The sequence below is a fragment of the Gymnogyps californianus genome, chromosome 1, assembly GCF_018139145.2.
Source record: "Gymnogyps californianus isolate 813 chromosome 1, ASM1813914v2, whole genome shotgun sequence".
Classification (NCBI taxonomy): domain Eukaryota; kingdom Metazoa; phylum Chordata; class Aves; order Accipitriformes; family Cathartidae; genus Gymnogyps; species Gymnogyps californianus.
In genome coordinates this window covers 90,742,632-90,765,912 of record NC_059471.1, presented here as the reverse complement: position 1 = coordinate 90,765,912, position 23,281 = coordinate 90,742,632, and the positions used below count along the sequence as shown (strand labels likewise).

Below are 23,281 nucleotides of genomic sequence, written 5' to 3'. Positions count from 1 at the left end.
AGATTCAGCATTTTTGTTGGCTTATACTGCTGGAAAAAAAGACCACTAACTAGAAAACCAGACAAAAGTAATACCTCTGCAAATGCCTCGGTCTTCAGGAAGCAGATTTACCTAATTGTTAGGTCCCAATTGTTCTGAGTGAGCCAATAATCAGAAATTTATAAACAGCTAACTCATTCCTAGCAAAGACTAAATGTGGATCTAAACAAGGAAACCTAAACTGAAATGTTGTCATGGTGATATACAGGAGACTAAGGAAGCAGTGCAAAGCTTCTCTTCCTAGGAGACCTGAGAGACTAGCTCAAATTTTTATCTGTCATGGTTAATTTATCATTTCACTGAAACAGTTGTCAACACGTAAAGTATGTAGAAGGCTTGTAACAGGTACCTTTTGTTTTTCGAGGGCACAACAGATTTTGTTTCCAAATCACAATTTCAGATTCAGCCTTACTTAAAGAGGAAAAAAAAATATTTGGGGGCGTTTTTGCTATTTTTAACTTTTTACTCTTTATAAGGGCAATTAAATATTGAGATTACTTCCTCTTCAGCATGTCATCATGAGGCCACGTACTGTGGTGTGTTTGACATACTGCTTTCTCCAAGAAAGGAAGCAAGGAAAGTAGACCCTTGCACAATTTATGCATGCACACTGTTAGATTAAAAAGCTGGTGGTCACAGAACAGAAAAGACATGTGTTGTCAGTCTTGGAGCTACTGGTTGTATGGAAGGGAAAATAACGACTCACCATCATCATGTGACAATACAGGTCAGTTAATTAAGTATTGGTTTTAAAGTAATTTAAGCCTTAAAAATTCTTTATTTTCAGTGTTCCATGCACTAATTTCATTACTAAAGACAAGCCATTGGATTTCAGTGTTTGTTGGGTTAAGCTCTTGCTCTGGGTTCAGACGTCTCTGAATGAGGAGTATATGACTACTAGCTGGTAAATTGTTGAGGTTCAATTACTTAATAAGTTAATTTTCCATCTCAGTAAATTCAAGAAAATATGGCAAATGCCAGGCTAAGCAGAACATCTGGTTATTTACATGTGCATCTCTTAAGAAGCAATGACAAGCGTTCAGAAAAATATCTACAAATTAGTTCTATTCAATTAATTAGAGGTAGACAAAAATACATTTAAATAAATAAGTCACAGTTTCTTGATTTATGACTTCCTTTTAAACTTAGACAGACTTTGCACGCTACAAGACTAAAACTAGGGAAGACGTCACTGCTTTGATATAAATTGAGATGCCACAAGTAGTTCAGCACCACAGTAAGAACCTGGTTTGCAACCTTTACAAACAGTCTAAAAACAGCACAGTAGTGACAGTGAAGTACAGACACTGTTCCTGATTATTCTTTGCTCTGTTAAACCAGCGGGATGCTGCATGAGGGTGAGGACCGTCAAGCCCAGGCATGTGGAGCACCCTCTGGGAGGTAAAGTGAACAAAGTGGATCTGGGAAGCTCACTTTACAAGAGATTCTCCGCCTCTCCATAATTATCTCCGTGGGAGATGGCTGTGGCCATCAGGCAGGCTGGAATCGCCGGATGTGAGTGGTGAGTAGAAACAGGAAGGTCCTTAGAGGTTTCTGTCATGATACTTCACTTCAAAAATGTTGGTGTTAAACAAATGTGTTAGAAGGAAAACGTCCAGAGTCAGGCTATGCAGGAACTCCTGTCGTTAAACCACGATGAAGTGGAATGTATTTTTGTTGGCTTTTCTAATATTTGATTTTATTTCTTACAGAAAATTATTACAGTTGTATTACCTGTGGCTTCCTATTATTTTTTTTCTCTATTGAACCTTTATTAGTGTTAAAGTTAATGAATTATTAAATGCATCTTTTATATAAATATAAATAAAAGGTGTCACTGTATTTTTTCCCAATGACAGCCATAGTTAACAACAACTTTTTTGTTTTATTTTGAAAGTTGTACAAATGCCTGGGGAAAAATAATCATTGTCTATTTATATCTCAGGAAGCCAAATTTCATGCTTGCATCAGAATGAAGCTCTACAAACTGACTGGCCCTATAATGTACCATTTCATGGAGAAAAGCTGCATATTTACCCCTTTTATGTAGAAGAATACTGGCATGTCGGCGTCCATTTCCATTCTCGACGTAGCACGAGTAATTCCCCAGGTCTGCCTCTTCCACAGAGTCAAGAATCAGCGAGATGGAAACCTCCTGTTCCCCGAGATGTTCTTTGAGAATCCTGAGAAAAAAGCAACCATTGCTGCTATTCTGCTTGTATCATAACGGAGCATTAGATAATCATGACATAATAATGCTACTTACAATTCACAACTCTTTGGCTTCAAATTTGGCTATGCTTTGATGCAATCTTAATTAAATTATATCATGCCCTTTTCTTCCTCACTTCTAATGAGGAGGTTTGGCTTTGTAAATGTTAATGAGAGCTTCAGTTAATTGTCTTCTTTAAGCAGGATGATGTGCACACTGATAATATATTACTGCACACTCTGATGGAGACCCTGATCAGTAGTATGTGAAGTCTTGAAATGTTAGAACAGAGAAAAGTGAAAACAGTTATTTTGGGGTTTAGGGTCACATTAGGAGTCTGGGCCAAACACTCTTTGTGTACTTTCTGAGCCTCTTCAACATGTCACTCAGAAACAGTGTGTTCATGCCAGGGTCTGAAAAATTATTTCTTGAATGTATTATAAAATTTGACTATGTATTATAAGTAAGTAGAAAGAACTGGAATACCAGATGCCACTCATTCATACAGATGATAAATAAAAGAAAAGACCTGCATAAGTCCACCTGTCTTCACACTGCTTGCTTTACCTCTCAGCAAGCCTGTCAGTGGTTTTAGAAACCCAGGAAAGCAAATGACAAACCACTCCAGGCCACTCCCTCACATCACACCTGACAAAAGAAGTGGAAACCAGCCTTCTTGCTCCTCCCTTCACAAAACAAGAAAGTTGTAATGAGGTTCTTGCCACCTTTTTATCAGCCTTCAGAATGCCAAGTCTCTGGCTGAAGGGCTTAGGAAAAGCGTTAGATGCGAAAAACAGTTGATGTGGTTGTCATGTGCCATTTAGTGTACTGGTCTTGAGCTTTGTAGAATAAACTTGAAGTACACTGGGGTGAAATATGCTTCCATTTTGTCTATATCTGGGGATGATGACCTTGCAGGTCTGTGTGGCCTTCTTGATTTTGGTAAAGGAATTGTCTCTGTTACTTTGGTTACAGTGAAGAAGTCCAAGGTTAAGCTGAAAATGAGTGTGACTTCATGTCTTCTGATGAGATAGTAAACTCCTATGTAAGAGGTGAAGTGTAAATAAGCTCATTTGGTTCTCTTATAGGCAATCACTGTAGTTAACACATCTGTGATTATTTAGCTTCCATTGTGACACACATTTAGATTTGCCTTCATTTCTAGGTTTATCGATGATATATAGACACAGTGATATACACACATAAAGAATTATAAATGAAAAAGGAATCTCTTCAGATCCGCGTAGATACTTCATATTGGATAGGAGTTGGTACACATGTAATTCTCAGTACAAAACCACTTTTTTCTTAATTTCCAAATGAGGCAGCACTTTTAGGAGCAGTAAAAGTACATGATGTGAATTGCCAGATCCTCTCTAAAACAAGTATTTCAGCAGATTTAAGCAGCCCACATAACAGGAAGCTTGGCTTTCACAGGCCAGATAACATCCCAGGAAACTCAGTTTTTTCCTTGAAGAAAAGAAATCAAAACATTCCAAAAGAGAAGCCAGACTTCAGCATTTATTTAAGGCTCCATGTTTTAAAAGACTTCTTTTGAGCTGTTTTCCTTATGTATTTGTTTTTCTTTATTTCATCTTAGTAACTGTCTTAATGGTTCTTATTGTAGACTGCCACAGTTTGAAAAAGTTGCTATGCAAATTCCAGTCAGTTACACTACGGTACTTGTCAGGCAGCTATTCTACTTTTGCAGCTCTCTAGCATCAGATCTGGCCAAGGCATGCATTTTTCTGTTCTCTACTGGTCAAGTTGAAAAGGTAAAGAATGGACGTTGCAAAACCAGCGATCAGACCCAAAGTCTTTCTGAGTTAGTCTGTGATAACAAGTATTACATTAACTATCAAAAAAAGATATTGACTGAAAAAACAAAATGCTTTTTCTTTTACCTGATGTCACTTTCCCAGACTCGACTATCATCCAGATCTTCAATAAACTTCTCCCCTTTCATCCAATAAATTAAGGGACTGACATCTCCACTATATCCAAAGAAAGCTCGGCAGGTTAGATTAGCAGAACCGCCTGTTACAAAGAATGTAAGAAAATATATTATTTCAAAATTTGTAAAAAGAGTTTCATTTTTTAATCACTTGCTTTTGTTGATTTAAAAAAAATTATTTCTGTAGAGACCCTCAGTTTCCAACCGCTGTTGAAAATGTCCAAAAGTATCTACTTGTCTTGCAACTGGTGTTCAATATATTTTCTAAAAATAAATACAATAAAAATGTAATTAAATGTTACATAAGAACAGGATTAAATTTTGTATTCTTTCACCAAGTTTTCTACATTTGGTAAGGAAATGAAAGAGTATGTTTTTTCAAAAAGAGCTAACTTAACCAAAGATTTCCATGTTTTCTCTGAAAACAGATAAATGTTAGGTAAAATAGACATACAATCACATCTGTGTTAGTTCAGCTTTGCAATGGTTTCTGCAAAGAGGCCAGTAGATTCGTGTAGGGTACCATTTCCAAGGGACAGCCAGTAGCAAGATGTGTGCTCGTTGCTAAATTATCTTTGCAGGAAAGTATTAAACACTGAAACTGAAAAAAGAACACATATGAACTCATTCTGTACATTGTGGGACACATCTCACCATATGAATGGGAATAACCATTAGGTACATGCAGCAAAGAGCAGAAATTCTATGTATGTGCAGCATTACTTATTTAATCGTTATAGTGAAAATTAAAAATGTAAAATGCCTTCACTTTGGTTTATTTTCATTGTGCAGTCTTACATTGTGTTAGTACCACTTGGCTTTGGGGTTTCAGCTAGAGCACATACAGGGATTGAAATGGTAGTTTGCACATGTTTTGTGTGTTGGTAAGATTGGATAAAACTAGTGGACAGCCACATAGTTAAAGATCTCCCATTCGCTGCTGTAAAGATGTTTGTCTCAATATGCAGTAACCCTTCTAAACTGCTATGTGCATTTCTTTAGTGGATAATTACACAGTGATTTAAGGAAGAGCTGTGATTTAAGCAATGTTTTTTTCTCCCCTGAGGAGAGTATTTTCATGCAGTTTATATTACTGCTGAGACCGAACTCATATTTTATTTACACTTTCAATTTTCGATCTTAGGATTTTAAAGCTGACTGACCACAGGTCCTGGAAAAAAAAAAAAAAAAAGATGCATCGTTAACACTACTTCATTCTGTACCTAGATGCCATGAGAAGTCCATCTGGGTTCAATGAATTTCCTTAAAAAAACGCTGCTTTGGGTCAGGACCTGATCCTTCTCAAACATATGACATTAATATTTGAACACCTTATTTACTTTTTAGTATGAAAACAAATCCAGGATGCTGTATAACCAGAAGATGAGTAATTATTAAATAAATGTCTCATTTATCTGAAATGATTTGTGGCTTTCTGTAAAAGCATTTGACTCCTCTACCTGGCTTGTACTCTCATATCCATAAAAGATGCAGAATCAAATGTTTGTAATCAAAATGTGCACCATCGAGGCAAGTACCATCTATGTTGCTTTCACAAGCTGTTTAGGAACTGAGTTGCTTTTAGTCATTTCATGAACCTTTGGTTGGTGCCACACTCTTTGGCAGCAATGCCTGCTAAGGAGTCAAGTATCCCAGTACTTGGATGGAGAGGAAGGTCTCATTCATAATCAAAAGGTATGAAATCGAATCTCTGACTAATGAGACATTTTGATAACCTCATCTCATTTAGAGCAAAGCTACCAAATGTAAAGATCTTCAGTGCGAGGGCAAAAACTCTCTAAAGACAACCAAAGCTCCTTTTTCCACACCCCAGGGAGCAATGGTCAGGACACCTCCTGGAAACCCACCTCCTCAATCTCTACACAGCTCAAGAAGTGTCATTTGGAAGCACTGGAGAGAAAGATTTTTGCAATCTTGAAGCCATTTGCAGGAAATGAGATGAGCATTGGGACACCACTTAATGTGGGTCAAGTGCATGAAAACGTATAATGGAACATGATAAACTTCCTGGTTGTGCCCAGGACATTTTAACAGATGCAAACCCAGTTTCTTGTAGCAGTTGCGTAGCAGATGTAAACTAACTTTTTTTCTTTTTTTTGGTTTTGCATCGTAATTATGATACATGAACATGTGAAAATGAAAATACAAAGCCTTAAAGGATTATTAATATCTTGGCCACATTCATCCAATCTAGCACATGTTCAGGGCTGTGAAATGCCTAGTAACTGCAGCATTGGTGGACTCTGATCACTCTCAAAATGGGAGAAGGTACCTGCACATCTAAATTGGATAGATAGGTACCTGCACACAAACACATTGGATAAACCATATGGCATTATCTACCAGTCTTAGAGGGAAGAGTGCTACCTAATGCATCACTGCCACTTCTTGGGCTTTTTCTGGAGCTTTCCCACCAAGTCAGGGCCCAGCTGAAACTTTTCAGCTTTTAGGTGTTGGCAAGATCCCAGCTGGAGGGACTGTAGCTTCTGGCCAACTTATCCATGATTCACAGAGATTAGGCACCACAGGTGCTGAACCATCAAAGCTCGCCAGGCTCCTGCAGCTAACAGGCACCCACTGAGAGATGATTTTTGCACTGTGCAGGCCTCTAAGCCTTTTACAGGTGAATATTAACACGCATAGGTTTTTTTTTTTTAAAAATAACCTTATTTTGTTAAGGGCAAAAAATGCCCCCCCCCCAAGTTTGTAAGATTAAGGTTTTTTTCCTCATTAAATTCTTAAAGAAATTTCCCCCTTAAATAAAATATGTAAACATATTTTTAAACACAGAATCCAAAGTTTCCGTTCAACTTGAAATATTTACACCTGAGAAATAAATTAGGAAGGATGTAATGCCTCTTAGTAGTACTGTGTTGATTACAGTCACTGAGCAAAGGCCATTAGCGTGCTAGGTGTTCAGCTATAAATTACCTATACTGTCTACCTTGACCAATCTTCACAGTAAGCCAATAGGAAGTTCATTAGCAGGTCATCGAGAAAGATTCAGTGACCAGCTAATGACCAACTGTGACCATTAATGAGGAGGTCTGTTACTCCAGAGCTTACAGCTCTTTGCAGAGAGCAGTGGAGCTCACTTGGTGGAGCAGAGATGCTCACAGCTGCAGGCACATGTAAGTAATGGGCAAAGGCTGACCGAAGGGCAATATTATGAGTGGACAGAGTATTTTGGGAGCACGTCTTGATCCCTACTCCAGAGCTACACTCATGTGAGTGAGTGTATGCTGTAGGATGGGCTGCATTTTTCCTTAGAAGTGCACCTTTGAAGTGAGTGGACCGCTCTGCATGGGCAGTCTGTTTTTAAGAAGTCTGCAGATTTTTAGAAAGCATGCAAAATTTAAGTAAATAAATACAAGAGCTGCTTTGCTTCATGTTTAAGCTAATGTATAAAACAACCTGTCAGCCAATTAATAACGATCACTCACGGTTAACCCTACACAACTATTTCCCTCCACGTGTTTTCTGTGCTGAGAAAAACTGTAGAAGTGATTTGAAAACTGTAAAAGTTTGATGAATGGATATGTAATGCTTTCTATGCCATTAATTTTAATTTTCCTGTAAATGATGGATTATTACAGTTTTATAGTCTATCTTTGAAGGAATTTAAATACATGCTTTAAATTAACTACAAGTTTTAAATTAAATTACTAGGGAAATATCTCTCTCTCTCTATCCCCTTTGCTGTGAGACGTTGTAAATTCTTGAGAATGTTCTGTCTCAAGTTACGTCCTGGGTAAACTGCTTTTCTTATGGACCCTGGAAAAGTCCAAAGGCATGAGATTAGAATTATTAAGTGAAACTGATAGTGTTGGTGTTTTTATTAACACCCCCCCCAAAACCAAACCAAACCAAACCAAAACACCTTCAAGAAAGGATAAAGAGAAAAATTACATTTTTGACTTCTCAGTATAATTATAATTTTTTACTGTGAAATAATGCGATAGACATGTAACAGAACACCTAAAAAGTAAGCTTCAACTGCATATTTCTCCATCACCCTTATTTCTGAAGATGAATATGCTCTTACTGTATTGAGCTGATTTTTGTAAAAATTGGAATATATAGCACTGCATTTTCCTGCTGCTCTCTGTGATAAAGTTTCACTGTCAACTCTAGCCAACTGGGTTCAAGCTAAATTAATCAAAAGCTCTTTGCCATCTAAACTGAGAACAAATTTTGTTACACAGTATGCTTTCAAGTAGAGCAGAATGCGAGGAGGGACCACAACAAAGTGTACTTCCTTGAAACCAGCAAATCCCTTCAGCAGAGCAACACACTGTTTATGTGCCCATTCTCTCTAATTGGCAACATTTGGGGCACTTTGCAAACTACTGCTATGGGAGCCTATGTCCAGGAGAGGGCACTGTCTAACTTCTAAACATTAAAAAAAAAAAAAATTGAAGTAAATTCCTAGCGTATAAGCTCTAATTAAAAACATCAGCCTGCTAAGAACCTGCTAGTTGTAATTAGCAAATAGTGAATGCTTTGTGGTTGGTGAAATGTCCTCTTGTATGGGCAGTCTAAATTACACTTGCACCATTAGTCATACACCGTGATGGCACCTGTTCTAGCCTTTGATTTGACAGATTCTTCAGTGAAGGACAACCATTTTTGTGGGAAGCAATGACAATTATCAGACGCCTTCTGCAACCTCTTTTCAGAAGAATCCTCAAAGACATATTATGGAAGTGAAGCGCTTGAGAGCCATGCTTAGTATATAGTAATATTGAGGGCCAAAAGAGTCGAAATGTTAACTGTACTGAAATATGGGACTTTCTTTTACTGTACAATGTAAACCATTTATAAAGCTTATGCACAGGCAATACCTACACACTTACAAGTATGCCATTTATTTGTAATGTTAACACTTCAAAATGAAATTATAAAAGGCTAAGGCAGACACAATAAAAATCTCTCACACACGAATTAAGTACCATTCTTTCTGTTTGCGTTAAAGTACTGACAAAATATCAGTCTTCCAAGTGGAGGGATGTAAAACCTGTTAAATTTCTAGATGTGATGGATAGGTGGCAATTCCTCAGAAAGTCAATGACCCACTTGTTTTGCCGATGTCATCTGCCAAGCACAGCAGGCAGGTAGGTAGAAGCTGCTCATGTTTTCGGAGAAGTCTCACATCCTAAAACAGTTCAACAGTTCTTGAAAACCTTCTTGTGAACACGATTAAGAAAAAAAAAAAAAAACCAAGGAAAATAAGGTAACATATAGTTTTGAGCCATGAGCCTTGATCATATGATCATATTCTCGGGATCTGTAAGTCTTCCCTTAGAGCAGGATGAACTGAAGAGATTCCTCTTGATTCCTTCCTTGCCTATGCAAAGCATCACCTACTGCTATGTTGCCCTCCAGTTTACATACATATTTTCACATCTTGATATCTTGTACTCTCTTACCAGATCATAACTGTCTTGCTGCATCTTTCATATAACAGGTTAGACCAAATAAAAAAAAAAAAAAAAAAAAATACTGTTTTCTGAAATTTAACTGCAAGCTGGGAACTGCTAAATTCTAGTCTCATTACCGAGTGGTATGTTGTGAAGTCTTTGGCAAGCCATCAGGTCTTGCATCCATACAATTGTGAAGATACTATGTGCAAGTTCCCTCTACTTTGAATTCAGTGGATGTAGGTTTGAAAGGGCTGGGTATTATCGTTCCACTAAATATTATCATGCAAACATCATACAAAGTGGCTGAATGTGATTACACAGCTATATCTCTTCATTAATAGACTTGTCCATATTTTGCTGTGCTGCAGAGCAGAAAGTTGATTGCACAGGACTCTGAATTACATATTGAATAAGTTCTTCAGGCCATAAATGTGTAAATTTAGAGTACACACAACCATTCCTCCACAAAAAATACCCATCAGCTGAAGGTTTGCAACAAGATCAGAGAGAGATTGTAGCTTTTGAACTTTCACTGAATTTGTAGATATCACTATTTATTGGAGAGGTTAAAAAATTACTTCCTTGAATTTCTGACTATTTTAATTGGAAAAAAGCCTAATTCTTGTTCATTAGGGTTTCCTTTGTTTTTTTTTTTTTACTTAGAAACTAGCCTTCATTCACCATAAGGCTAAACTCATTTGCCCACTCATGGTCATTCACTGTCATATGAAAAGTCCTTTGCCCTGCCAGGCTTCCAGCTGCTGAATTACGGTTCAACAGCAGGACACTTAACGGAGGTGTCTGTATGTTGCTGCTTACATGTTCCCTGCCATCAGCTCTGAGATATTTGAGTCTGCAACACTTAATAAGGTGCTATACTGAATCATACATGGTAAGATCTAAGATTAACCTAAGAACATTAAAAATTTTTGGTGGACTGCTTCATAGCTTGTGAAGGAAAAGAAACCCAAATCCTTTCTGCTTTGAATGGGCTTTTGGCAACAGGACTGTCAGAGAGAGAGTCAATGAAGACAGCAACCACCACAGCAGACTGTAGAAAAAGAAGTGATGTAAGGGACTTTGGGCTCAAAATGCCCAGAACATCTCTCAGGTATGTATATTGTTAAACAAACCTTCATTTCACAAGAGGTAACAAAACACCTGAACCAATAATCTTGATTTTCCTAACAGCAGGCCTCTCCTCTTGATAGATGGTAATGTCAGGCTGATAAATTTGTTGTTCAGCAAGTATTTTTCATTCCTTCCTCTTTAGAAGTAGTGGCTGGAGAGGGAGACAACAACTATCACAAGCATAAAGCAAGAATTACTAAAGAAAAGGAAAGTCACTGCAATTGTTTTACAAGCTTGACTTAACTTTTACTCTAGAAGCTCATGTTTTCTCATGGGTTTTTTTAGACAAATGCATTTTCCAAACACTTTTTTCCTGTGCCTTCTCTGTCAGATCAAAAAATAATTTCTGTTTTAAAAGCTTAGCTGTTTTTAGATATGTCACAAGAAAATATCCTAGGTAACAAAATCTCTCCAATAAAAAAAAAAAAAAAAGGAGGTGGCTCTAAATGTCGAACTTCACATTTTCTAGCTCTTACAGACTTATGACTTGGGAGCTTTAAATCTGTCCACACAGTGCATAGCTTAACATTGTTCAGTGTTTTGTTTCTGGATTCTTTTTCAACCACACTGCCTTTGACTATGGTGTTGTGGCTTTTGCATTTTAATGATGCTATATGGTAAGAAAACAAGCTTAGCTAGCAGCCTGATGTGCCCTTTGCATAAAGGAGTCCCGTAAGGGCTCCCATAAGGAGTCCTATATGGGAGACCATACTCCTTATGGTCTCTCTCTGTGCCTCAAAAGCGAGGCAGGTAGGTCACACACCCAGGGATGCCACTGCCCCTCAGCAGACTCTGACCCCCAGAATGGCCTCTTGCGGCTTTAGCTTTGTGAAGTCCTGATCTGGGTCACATTTTGGGAAGCTCCTAGAAAAGCAGGAGGGGTTTCCTGTTTATCTTTTCACATTTCAGGGAGGTTAGATTTGGAAAAAAATTAAATTAATTCAATGTGTGTCTTTCTGGTAAAGAATATTTATTGATTTATTGATATTGATATTAAGAACAGTAACCTCCTGGGGTTCTGTAGATGACTCTGGGCCCCAAGGAACTACAAAGCCGGAATAATGTCTTTATTAGTTACAGAAGACAGTTTCAAGCCATTACAGCTCTCACAACATTTTCCTCCTTCCCATACAAAATGCAGAGGCAAAGCAGCAGCAGACTGAAAATGGGACTTAGGCAGCTCCTCTGAGTTAGAATGCAGCTGTCGCTAAACTTGTTTGCTAAGGAGCTACTTGAATGTAATGATAAATCCAGTCCGCCCATGCCTGTGATGACAATAATTTTCTGATATAATACACTTGCAATAGCACATCTCCCTTTTCACTTTGCTTTCTTTTACCTGTGCAAGCTGTAGAAATAACTGACCTTTTATTATTTTTTTTGTTTTTAACCTGAAGAGTGTTGGCCCAACAGACGAAAACATTCAAATCTCTTGCCGTGGAGGTTTTGTTATAGATCTTGTTTTCTTGTTCTTCCTGGGCAGAATATAGTGAGTTTGCTTTGGTCTCTTGTGGGTTCTAGTCCATGTCAAAAAACCCTGCACATAACTCATGGCAACCAGCTGCAGCCCCAGTACCTTCTCCCAGCCTCCCTCTTAGGTGCACCGCACAATGCTTTCTGTACAAGGGAAATGCAGACTATGTCCTGGATTCTAGATAATGACAAATAACACACTTTCTTCCAAAAGAGGTTAACTTTGGGGAGCTGTAGCAAACAACTTACTGTGTCAGATCACACTTAAACGAAAATATCAATAATCTCAAGGAACAGATTTGGCAATTCAGTTTACATACAGATTATCGGCTACTCAGCCTCTTGTGGCTATTTCAGCCCCTAACTGTTCAGCCAGTTGATTTCTTCAGACATAGCACTTAATGAACAGCATTAGAAACTGTGTTTTAGTATAATGTCTTATAATACCTGCTCTTTAACTGCTTTGGAAAGGAGGACTGTAGTGTTTGTGCAATCATTAGATAATTTGAGTACCTATAGCAAATTCTCAGCTTTGGAGTCACACATATATATTAAATAATAGGTTGTGGTTTTATTTTCCGTTGGTCAGCCTGACTACTCTTTTCCTCCCTTTGCTCTTTCTTCATAAGCAAGCCTACCATGGATTGAGTAGGTTGCAGGGAATTATTTGGGCAAGGAAATATTCTGAAAAATACTGTAGAGATGGGCTGCATATGGAAGATTTTTTATAGAAGTAGAGCTTTTGGAAAGTAGCAGGCACTGTGTCCCCTACACCCGCTAGGTGGGTGTTAAGGCAATTGAGACTCCAAATAACAAACAACAAATAATTAAACACTATGTTTTCCTCTGATGATCTTTACTCTTCAGCACACACTGGAAACATTAACAGTTCTAAGATTTTCATGAACTAACCAGTTCTGTCAGATCACACCGTATGATGGAAAATGTCATTTGGAAAAGACCCAGGATAGTTTGGCAAGCATGTGGATGGGGAAAACTACCATTCCTATGAAGCAACGTGGCACAACAGGATAAATACAATTGAAATAAAACTTATCTATTATGTGAACCAAAATATTTCAATTTGGTTCAAAATGATGTGAAACCACTTCTCTGTTTAAATTTTCACCAGAAAAGCCATTAAGCACCACTGAAAATTGGAGCCTTGGTGAACTGAACCTGTTGATCGCTAATAAAACAGATAAATAAAATCAACACCAACTTTCCCTTTTACTGCAATAAAGCCTCTGAGGGTAGGAAGGTATTTCATGCTTATTCATACTGGGTTTTTCTAGGTAAACAAAAGAATGAAAAAGAATGATATATGTATAGTTTAGATGTGCTTCTGCTTTTAACTGTGGTGTTCCCACCTTATGTCATGAAGATATTGTAACAGACACAGAAAATATTAATTCTTAGCATATCCTCAGAAATAGCTGATGTTTGCCATCTAATTAAGTATCACATGGACTAATAGCTGTTTATATAATTTAAAAGTCCTAATACATCAACTATTTCTATTGCATAATAATGTGAATGCATGCTGTTTCTAACAGCACTAGGTTTTCCGTTTTTATACCGCAGTCATTACACCATGTAGTCTTTTTATTTCTCTTGCATGTGTGAGTTAGTCCCTTGTTTTCCAAAGAAACCCCTGAAACAAAATCCATGAAAACAAAACCCTCTCATTCACAAAGATGCAAATGGAGAAACTCAATTGCCTGTCCGTGACAAATATGCTATACTCTTGGACCATACACATGCTGGAATCTACTGCTATTGATCAGCTTCCTTTCCACACGAAAGGCAGACAGGCTTTTTCAGTGTATACCTCTACATAATTGCATATTGATAGGCAACACTTAGTGAGGGCAGCTGCACAAATGCCACCAATGCAATAAAAAGAATCCAGCTAGCACTGCATTTGTGCTACCTGACTTTAAAAGAAAAAAGTATAGAAATGGGAGCAAGCTTGAATTCTTGATGTTGTACTCTGCTTGCAGGTGTACGAGTGGAGTAAAGGACCTGTGTTACAACCAGAATTCCCACAGGAAAATAGACAGGTCTGGCCGAAGCCAGGATTCCTGCTGCACACTCCTGGGCCACACAGCACCTTCTCCCTCTGGGTCCTTGCCCTGTGTGAGAGCTTCTCCTCCACAGCAGGGCCTGCCCGCTGCTCCCAGCCCCAGAAACTTGCTTTCTCTCACTCTGATTTTGGCACAGGTGAAGACCTCTGACCTCCATCCCCCTCCACAGATAGTAGCTGTTCTTGCACCACATAGGCAAGAGGGGGAGAGTTGTTCTTGTAGTCCTAAATAACACCTGCTCGAGGGCTGGCTTTACATTGGCTGTCACTCTTTAGCAGGAAAATGGCCTGGCCAGGCTGGAGGTCCAATAGGAAGAAGCAGAGCCTGATGTCCCCATCTGTGTTTGAAGTAGGTGCAGTCCTGGGCATCATAAAATGGGATTCTTCCAAAAAACCTTCCTTCTCAAGAACAATTAATCATCAAATTATTTTGGTTTTTTGCACATTTTTGTCAAGAGGAGATGCTCTTGAGTACTGGAAAGTCTGGACAACAGCAAGGCTTAAATGATTTATCTTCTTGCAGCAGCCACGTGGGCCTCGTTTCTCTAGCCCACCTTCATCCTCCTTTAGTTGTAATTTCCACTGTTGCACTGTACAGGGTCCTGCCAGCAAAACTTCTGAGAGATTTAGGGCTCCTGTATCTGAAGCCAAATACCTGAGGTCAGCAAGCAGGGTATCAATCCTTATTACTAGCATAATTGTGAATTTCCTGATCAATTTACACAACTTACCCTCCTCCTGCTGCACACCCACCAATACTGTAATTTTTGTTTTAATTTTCTAAGTAAGTGCTCTGAGAGGCACAGGAGTTGTGACATTTCTTAAAAGTAGAAGAAAGTGAAGGAAAATTTCACCTTGCTCCATTCAAGCCCCAGGAATGCAGAACGTTGTCTACAATGTTGTTTGTGTTTTTTAACAATTTTTTGCGGGTCTCAAAGCAAGGACTAAAAGCAGCGTTTGAGTGACAATAGAAATATAAGGTACGACAGCTGCTGGTTACAGGAAGAGAGACAAATACTCATTATGCATTATTTATGATACAAACTGTGCAAGGAGGGAGGTGGCAGGCTGGTGTCTCTCACAGTGCAGTTCTCTGCAGAGGTGTGGGGTACCACCCTGAGCAGCAGCCCCACGGCTCACCCAGTCCTCTGCCCCTCCAGAGTTGAGGCTGCCAGTCATCCCAAGCTGCACGATGGCTTTTTAACGTGGACATCTGTCCACGAGGGACCAGGGTAAGTTTGCAAAAACCCTTTCCACTTGTGACTTGGAGCTAGAATTTCAATCCAGATCTGGGGAAGAAGAAGAGGCTGTGTTAACCCTTGCACTACCTAGCCCATCATCAGGTCTCAAGAATACCATTGCAGCTACAGGCTTTGATTTTTATTGATGCAATAATTTGTAAGTGCTGTTGCAAACTACTGGGTAATAAAACAATGATGGATTTTTAGAAAGTGCTTAGCACAGTGTTGTGTTGGGTTTGTGTGGCAGGGGGTTTGTGTAATGAGGGAAGGGCTACAGGGGCAGCGCCTGTGAGAAGCTGCTAGAAGCTTCCCCGGCTCCAAGTCAGACCCGCCTCCGGCCAAGGCCAAGCCCATCAGTGACAGCGCTAGCACCTCTGGGATAGCGTATTTAAGAAGGGGAAAAAAGACTGCTGGAAAAAACCTGCAGCGGAGAGAGGAGTGGGATGTGAGAGAAACAACCATGCAGACACCGAGGTCAGTGAGGAAGGAGAGGGAGGAGGTGTGCCAGAGCACAGATTCTCCTGCAGCCCGTGGTGAGACAGCAGGCTGTGCCCCTGCAGCTAAGGGAGGTTAACAGTGGAGCAGAGATTCCCCTGCAGCCCGTGGAGGACCCCACGCTGGAGCAGGTGGCTGGGCCTGGAGAAGGCCGTGACTCCGTAGGAAAGCCCACACTGGAGCAGTTCGCGGAGGACTGCAGCCTGTGGAAAGGACTCGAGTTGAAGAAGCTCATGGAGGGCTGACCCCCGTGGGAGGGCCCCCACGCTGGAGCAGGGGAAGAGTGTGAGGAGTCCTCTCCCCGAGGAGGAAGGAGCGGCAGAGACAGCATGTGACTAACTGACCGCAACCCCCATTCCCCGTCCCACCGTGCCACTGGGGGGTGAGGAGGTAAAGGAATCAGGAGCTAAGCTGAGCCCGGGAAGAAGGGAGGGGTGGGGGGAAGGTGTGTTTATAAGATATCGTTCTATTTCTCATCATCCTGCTTTGATTTGATTGGTATCAAATTAAATTGATTTCCTTTTTTTTCCCCAAGTTAAGTCTGGTTTTTGTCTGTGACCATAACTGGTGAGTGATCCCTCCCTGTCCTTGTCTTGACTCACGAGCCTTTCATTGTATTTACTCCTCCCCATCCCACCAGGGGGGAGGATTGAACAAGCAGCTGCGTGGTGCTTTGTTGCCAGCTGGGCCTTAAACTACGACAAGTGTTTACTTTCAGTCCTTTGGCATCTAAATGACATCCCTTTAAAAATGTGTTATTATTTCAGAGATATGAAAATTAGTATTATTTATAAACCAGTCCAAAATCAATGGCATTAGGCATTAAGTATTACATGATTACATACCCAGTCAGTTTCCTAAATGTACAGTTTACACTCTCAATAGAGTTTAAATTCATACTTATCTTAAATGAAGTCATATGGATTATCTGAAGTGAGAATAGTGGGGGGGAAAAAACACTTTAAAATCCTCCTTCTTTCACAAAACAATAGTTTTTTAAATGTTAATTTGAGATCATTAATCTTCAAACACAAAAAGTGGGAAAGAGTAAAACAACCACCCATACTGAATCAGAGCAAAGATCCACTATCCCAGCATCCTGTACCTGACAGTATTCAATAGCAGGAGGTCAAATGTCTAGATATGAGAGTCACAGTCCCTGAAAACAGCCCTAATTTTATGATGAAAATGTTGACAGACTTTAAACTACAGCAATGCCAATGATAAAAAACAAGATCATATGGCTGTCCTCTGTAGGCAATTAATCTGTCTGTTCTAACAGGATGCACATATAAAACAGGACCAGTAATCAGCTTCATTAGCACTAAAGACAAGAAAAAATAGCCTTCTGATAGAAGTTCAGCAAAGTGCTTTTTAATGAAAGCACGTGCATTTATCTGAGAAGTTAAAAGATGGAAATTTATTGTTATGATAAAAGGCAACTAGGTGAGCTTATCCAGTTGAATGCTTTGGCCCCAACTTGCTATCTTTTATTTTCTCCAGGTTTCAGGATAATCAGAGATAGTTATGACTAAAGTTTGGCAAGAGTTGTTTAGGGTTTTTTTTAATGCATTAGATTTTTGATAACAAGTATATTAAACTTTATTTTACATCAATTATTCTCCTAAAACACTTTGTAGTGTGAGATGATAAAGTTCAAGTGTTAAATAACGAGAGAATTTATGAGGCATGAAAAAACAGGGGAAAATAATAAAAGGCAGAGGGAAAAAGGCAAAGTTGTTTCTACTCTAGGTGGTCATTTGAAGACGAAGTGAGGATTTTTTTGAAGACTGTGATGGCAGACAGTGTTTCCTTGGTGTCCAAGGCAGGTAACAGGATGACATGGGGTGGCTGGTCCTGTAACTTTTCTATTTCTTCTAAGTCGGTCTCTAAAACTAATACCTGTCTTGATGAATGTGACAGAAAAGCTAACTCAATGTGAACAGTAGTAACTTTTAAATGTCCTGCTGAATTGTATCCCCTTATACTACAATAAGGGGTTCTTGTAAAAGCTATTTCCATTTTTAAAGTTTAGGTCAGTATTGTGTGGAAGGACTAGCTGGGAAGCAGAAAAAGACTGTTGCCGTTGAGATTAGGGCATGGCCTCTTCAAGGGTGTGTATATGGGAAGCTGGACAATGGTAAAGAGAAGATATCCTCCTAGAGATGGGCTGCTGGCACGTACCCAGTGACACTGCAGTAGCCGAAAAACAGTTTCCAGTAAAAGGCTGAGCTGAAAGAGGAGGATATTTCTTTTTCTCCTCAAGACAAAAGCCCACAACACTCCTGTTGCCCCATGTTTCCACAGTCACTCTTTCTCATCCCATCCCCTCCTCATCATCCTGAGAGATCTCCTGCAATTGCAGCACCTCCCTGTCTGGAGACAGTTCCGGGACTAGACCTCCACCACCCAGATCAGGTGAGAGGCAGCCTGAACCCTGTTAACATGGAGATACATCTTACACCTCTGTCTTCACACAGAAATTTATGAAGGCTGGAATCTGCCAGGCCCCTAACATAAGAGATCATCAAATATTACAAAATTACTTTGTCTGAGGAGTGATCAGGAAGAAAAACACTCCAGCAAAATAATGCTAAACACTGCAAAATGCAAGATGTGGGAGAACTTGTTGACAGCAACTACTTTCCTTCATCCGTGAGAAAGATTCTTCTGCTGTAGGTTTAAGAGTGGCATTACGAATAAGAACTAGCTAAGAGAAGCAGTTTGCCATCCTGAATAAAATGAATCATTCCTAATATGATTAGCACGTTACATATTAGAATGAAACAGAAACGTAAGTTTGAAAAGACCATTTGTTGGAAAGGCAGAAGAAAAAGGTTGACATGACATTTTCTGTATAAATGAAGACTTTGAAGGAAAAAAATCTGCTTTTTATGTTCATTTTAGAGATATTTCTATTAAAAAGCTATTAGTTACTCAAATGTCACTTTTATGAATAAGAACTTATCTTGGTGACATGGGAGATATTGCAGATGAGCTGTTGTTTGTGTAAAGAGCTGCAAACCCCCAGATTTTCACTAAGAAAGACAAAAAATGCAGAGCTACTAGCTCACCCTTTCAGTAAGTGGGAACATGAAAAACTCCAATAGATTATTTAAAATTACCAAGGCAAGTTGTTAGATTGGTTAGACAGGAACAAAAACATATCTCCCATAGAATTTTTACAGTTTTATTTATGAACTGACCATAAAAGAATGATTCATAGACTGGACACACTGGCTTCAATACAATAAAGTTTCTGTAGTTTAGACAGTGGGATGGAAAAGCAGAGGTTTCCAGGAGACAGGATTTCTGATAAAAAAGACTTGCCATTCTGTTTTCTTGGATTTTTTTCTGTCTGTTAGTTTATTGAATTTGAATAGACTAGCATCTCAGAGCTGTTAGCCCAGGATAGTCCCAAGAGCAAGGCTGGCCTGTTAAGCCAAGATGCTGGGATCTGTCCCAGAACTTGCAGGCTCTGAATTCAAGTGCTGCAGGAGGAGGCTTGGAAACCCTGTTGGACCTTGGCCCAGCTACGTTCTGAGAGTTTTAAAATTCTCTGTTAAGGAGAGTAACTTAGTTGGGGCTGGGGATCCCAAGGCTTTACTGCTAGCAAGCTTCACATTAATGATCTTGGAAACTCTTCCATGTCTTTCTGCCTGGAAACATGAACTGTGGAGGTCCAGCTCAAGCTTCTCGAAGCTGTAGCTTCTAGGCTGCCTCCCTGTTGACCATCTCAAGACCAGGGATGCAGCAAGATCACTGGCATACCAGTCATGTTGCACAGTAAGGCTGCTTCTGAGATGACAATTGTAGCCCAGAGGAAATTCAGACTTCCAGCTTTACTGATCAGGTGTGAAAGGCCCCACATGACTGTTGATATTCAAGACCAGGGCATTGTAAGCTTGGGGATCTCCACTGACTTGCCATAAATCTAAGATGTTTGATTTGCCAAAATGCTGTGAAGCCCGTTTGTTCAGGGCGAGACTATCTTTTACCAAAAATTTCTGACCTTGACATTTAGGTGCAGTTCCAGCTCTGCCACATGTGTTCTGTATGACTTTGGGACACTTACTGACACTTTCTGTTCTAATTTACCTGCCATCAGGGCTCAGAGAAATCTGTCCTCCTGTCCTCTGTTTTGTCTAACTAAACTGCAAGGGCAGTAAGTCAATGAGATTTCAAAATCAAGACTCCCCAGCATAAGCTGAATGAATGAGTAGGCCTGGGTACATTACATAGTAAAACAATATGCAGATATAATAGCTAAAGTCCTGAAATGCTGTGAATTAGCATTTAGCTGTAAAATACTGTATTAGATCGTCCACACTGCTTCTGTACCAGAGCTTACTCATTCTGAACCACATCGGTGACATAACTGTAGGATGCGTTGCATACTGTAGATCTATCATTACTGTTCCTTCTGTACCAACAAGATTAAAATTGCAATGGATCCTCCTTCTGGTGGAGGCCAGTAAATGTCGCTGTGATAACAAGTATTGCTAGTTACATTTGTGATTGTTCATTTCTTCATTCACTATTTCTTCATCTGTTCCTCAAAGAGGTTACTTGTTTTGGCAGGCTACGTAAAGAAGTGTGAAGAAAGGGCAAGATTTATTAATGCATTTATATAAAGGGTGTCAAGTTTAATTCAGTATAATATGTAGGGCAATATTACTTTCCACTTATTAGGAAAAGAATAAATAAAGCTTGAATGTCTAGAAACTGGAAAGGGCTCTAAACAAATTGCTAGTGAAACCTTAGTAAAAAGCACCCTTGTTATCACTCCGGTCTAGGCTACACTTCTGCAATGAGGAAACTGCTTAACACTCTGTAAGCTATGAGATGACTCATATCCTTCAAATCAAGCATTTACATAACTGTTTATAGGCTGGGGGCGTTGGATCATAAGCTTCATGGGGGAAGAGAATAATTTCTCTCATGCTTATCACACACCTGAAACTTCATTCCTTTTCCAGAAATCTTCCTGCTTCTAGTAGGAATATCTTTGCAAAGTCTGTTAAAACATCCCAGATATCTTTTTACTTCCTTTTCTTTTCACTATTGACTTGTAGCAAATATAGCACTTTCTGGATGCTTTTGTTCTAGAAAGAAATGCACAGGTAAAATGAAAAAAAGGCAAAGTAGTAAAGATAAAAATCAGGGAAAACATTTTGTAATTTAATCCATTGTATTAGAGAAGGAATTATAAGTGGAAGAAAAATGGGTGCTGGTAACTACTTCGTTAATCTTATATAGATACTCCATGTCATCAACCTACAATCAAGATGAAATCTACATGCGTATGATCTAGAAATAGATGTACGTTCTTACATGGGTGTCCATGTGCTATTTAATGGTCCAGGTACTATTATTTTAACAGATTCCATGTTTCTTCTGTCAATATACGTGTAAGTCTTTTAAAATACACCCGAAAAGCATAATAACTCTTGTGAGTGGTATTATAATAGGGATGAATTTGGACCCTAACAATATAGTCTGATGAGTTTTTACTGGTTAGAGATGATATTTGCTAGAAGATGCAGCTGTGAAGAAATTGAAACATTGATCGTAAAGTTAGAACAAACACTTGTCCTGTCCACTCCTAATTAAAATCATTCTCACTTCCATGTTATATAGCCAGTGTGTGCCCCATATATTGATTCACTTTTTTCCTATTTTTGCAATCCAGTGGGAAAACTTGGGACTCCAAGTTACATAAGCTTTGGCCTGTTTCTTTTCCCAAAATGATTCATTTCACGTCTACTTTTATGGACAGCATTTTGTATTTCTATACTGCCTTCATATTGACCATCTAAAGTATTCTACAGTGCTGTTAAATAGCACAACTTTTCAAATACAAATGGCTGGCTTTATGTTTTCTGCCCTGTAGAACATAATTAATACACTTCTATGATTGCTAGTGTGATGAGAAACCAATTGCTGAAGTACTGCCCAGGCTGACAGCAAAACTCCCATCCTAGTCTGGGATTTCACCCACTGACTTCACAGCACCACAGCATTTTGCACAGTAATATGCCATCTGTGGATGGCTGGCAAAATAACCCTCATCATTACCACTGCCCAGCTCAACAGCTGTAGTAGTGTAATGAAATATAAAACCATTTAAGGCTCTTATTGCTGTGAGATAAATGTATGAGGACAGCCCATACTACTCCTTCCATGCACAAGTGTATCATCTTGGAGTCTTTTATTATGGGTGAAGAGTAGGCAAACGGAATTTGGGTGTTTATGTGCACTAAAAAGAAGGGATTTAGTCAATCTTTTGTGCATGGGTCACTGAACAATTTTCACTGCTCACAACAGTTACTGATGTTCTTGTACTTCTGGCTCACATTATCAAGGAGAGCCCTGTTGAATGCTGCCTGTCTTCCACTCCCAAATGTGTTTGTGATGACCACACAAAAAGAGTGTGGCGAACTGGGAAGAGGAATATCAGAGTAGCTCCTTTGAGAGCTGAGATGAAAGGTTAAATCTTAGTCAGCTGGAGAAAGTGACTAATTGTGAGGAAAGAAAAACAAAATCAACCCATACCTTGCAAGAAAGGATTTTATTTCTAGTGTTAGGGGATGAACACCTACTGTTATTACAAAAGGTAGTCATGGAAACACGGTGGCTGCAGCAGAGACCTTTCAGACCACTGAGTCCACGTCCTTAGCGCAGGATATAGTTTTCATACTTCTAACCTGCTTAGTAGATATTAAACTGATGTTTTACTGGAGCTTAGCCAAAAGACCAGCAAGAAAGTTGCATAATTATGTGGGAGATTTGGACAGAAGCCAAGACAAATGCTTTTGGATTAAATACTATATAATTAGTTTTTATTAACTATAATGCTTTAAAATTCTCTGGAATATATTCCCTGTATTGGTAGATTGAAATATATTCCCTTTGGGAGAACATTGGAGGGAGTATTTACCCTCATGAAGTAAATACTTATTCTCATTCTCTTCTCAGCTGCCTCATAACACTGTTGTGGTAATGGTTCCTTTGCCAGCTTTGCCAGTAATCTCTGTGGTTTGCTTGGATTCAAGCCATATCTTCCTGGGGGGGAGTATAGGTAATAATTCAGTTTAAATATTAATTCTTTCTTCCTCTTCTTGTGAATTCATAGAGAACATAAGGTTTCTACACGTTAAAGATGCGGTAAGAAAATCCTTTGGTATTTTATGCATAAAAAAGAGG

General features: G+C 39.2%; 1 protein-coding gene across 1 annotated transcript in view; it reads right to left on the bottom strand.

Moving 5' to 3' along the window:
* Nucleotides 1-23,281, bottom strand: part of IL1RAPL1 (interleukin 1 receptor accessory protein like 1) — a 695,569-nt gene that overhangs the window by 24,623 nt on the left and 647,665 nt on the right. Inside the window, exons 6-7 of the mRNA XM_050908607.1 lie at nt 4,156-4,288; nt 2,077-2,222 (exon numbers count right to left, since the gene is read on the bottom strand). Of these exons, the coding sequence (XP_050764564.1) occupies nt 2,077-2,222; nt 4,156-4,288 (279 nt within the window). The remainder of the gene's footprint in view (nt 1-2,076; nt 2,223-4,155; nt 4,289-23,281) is intronic.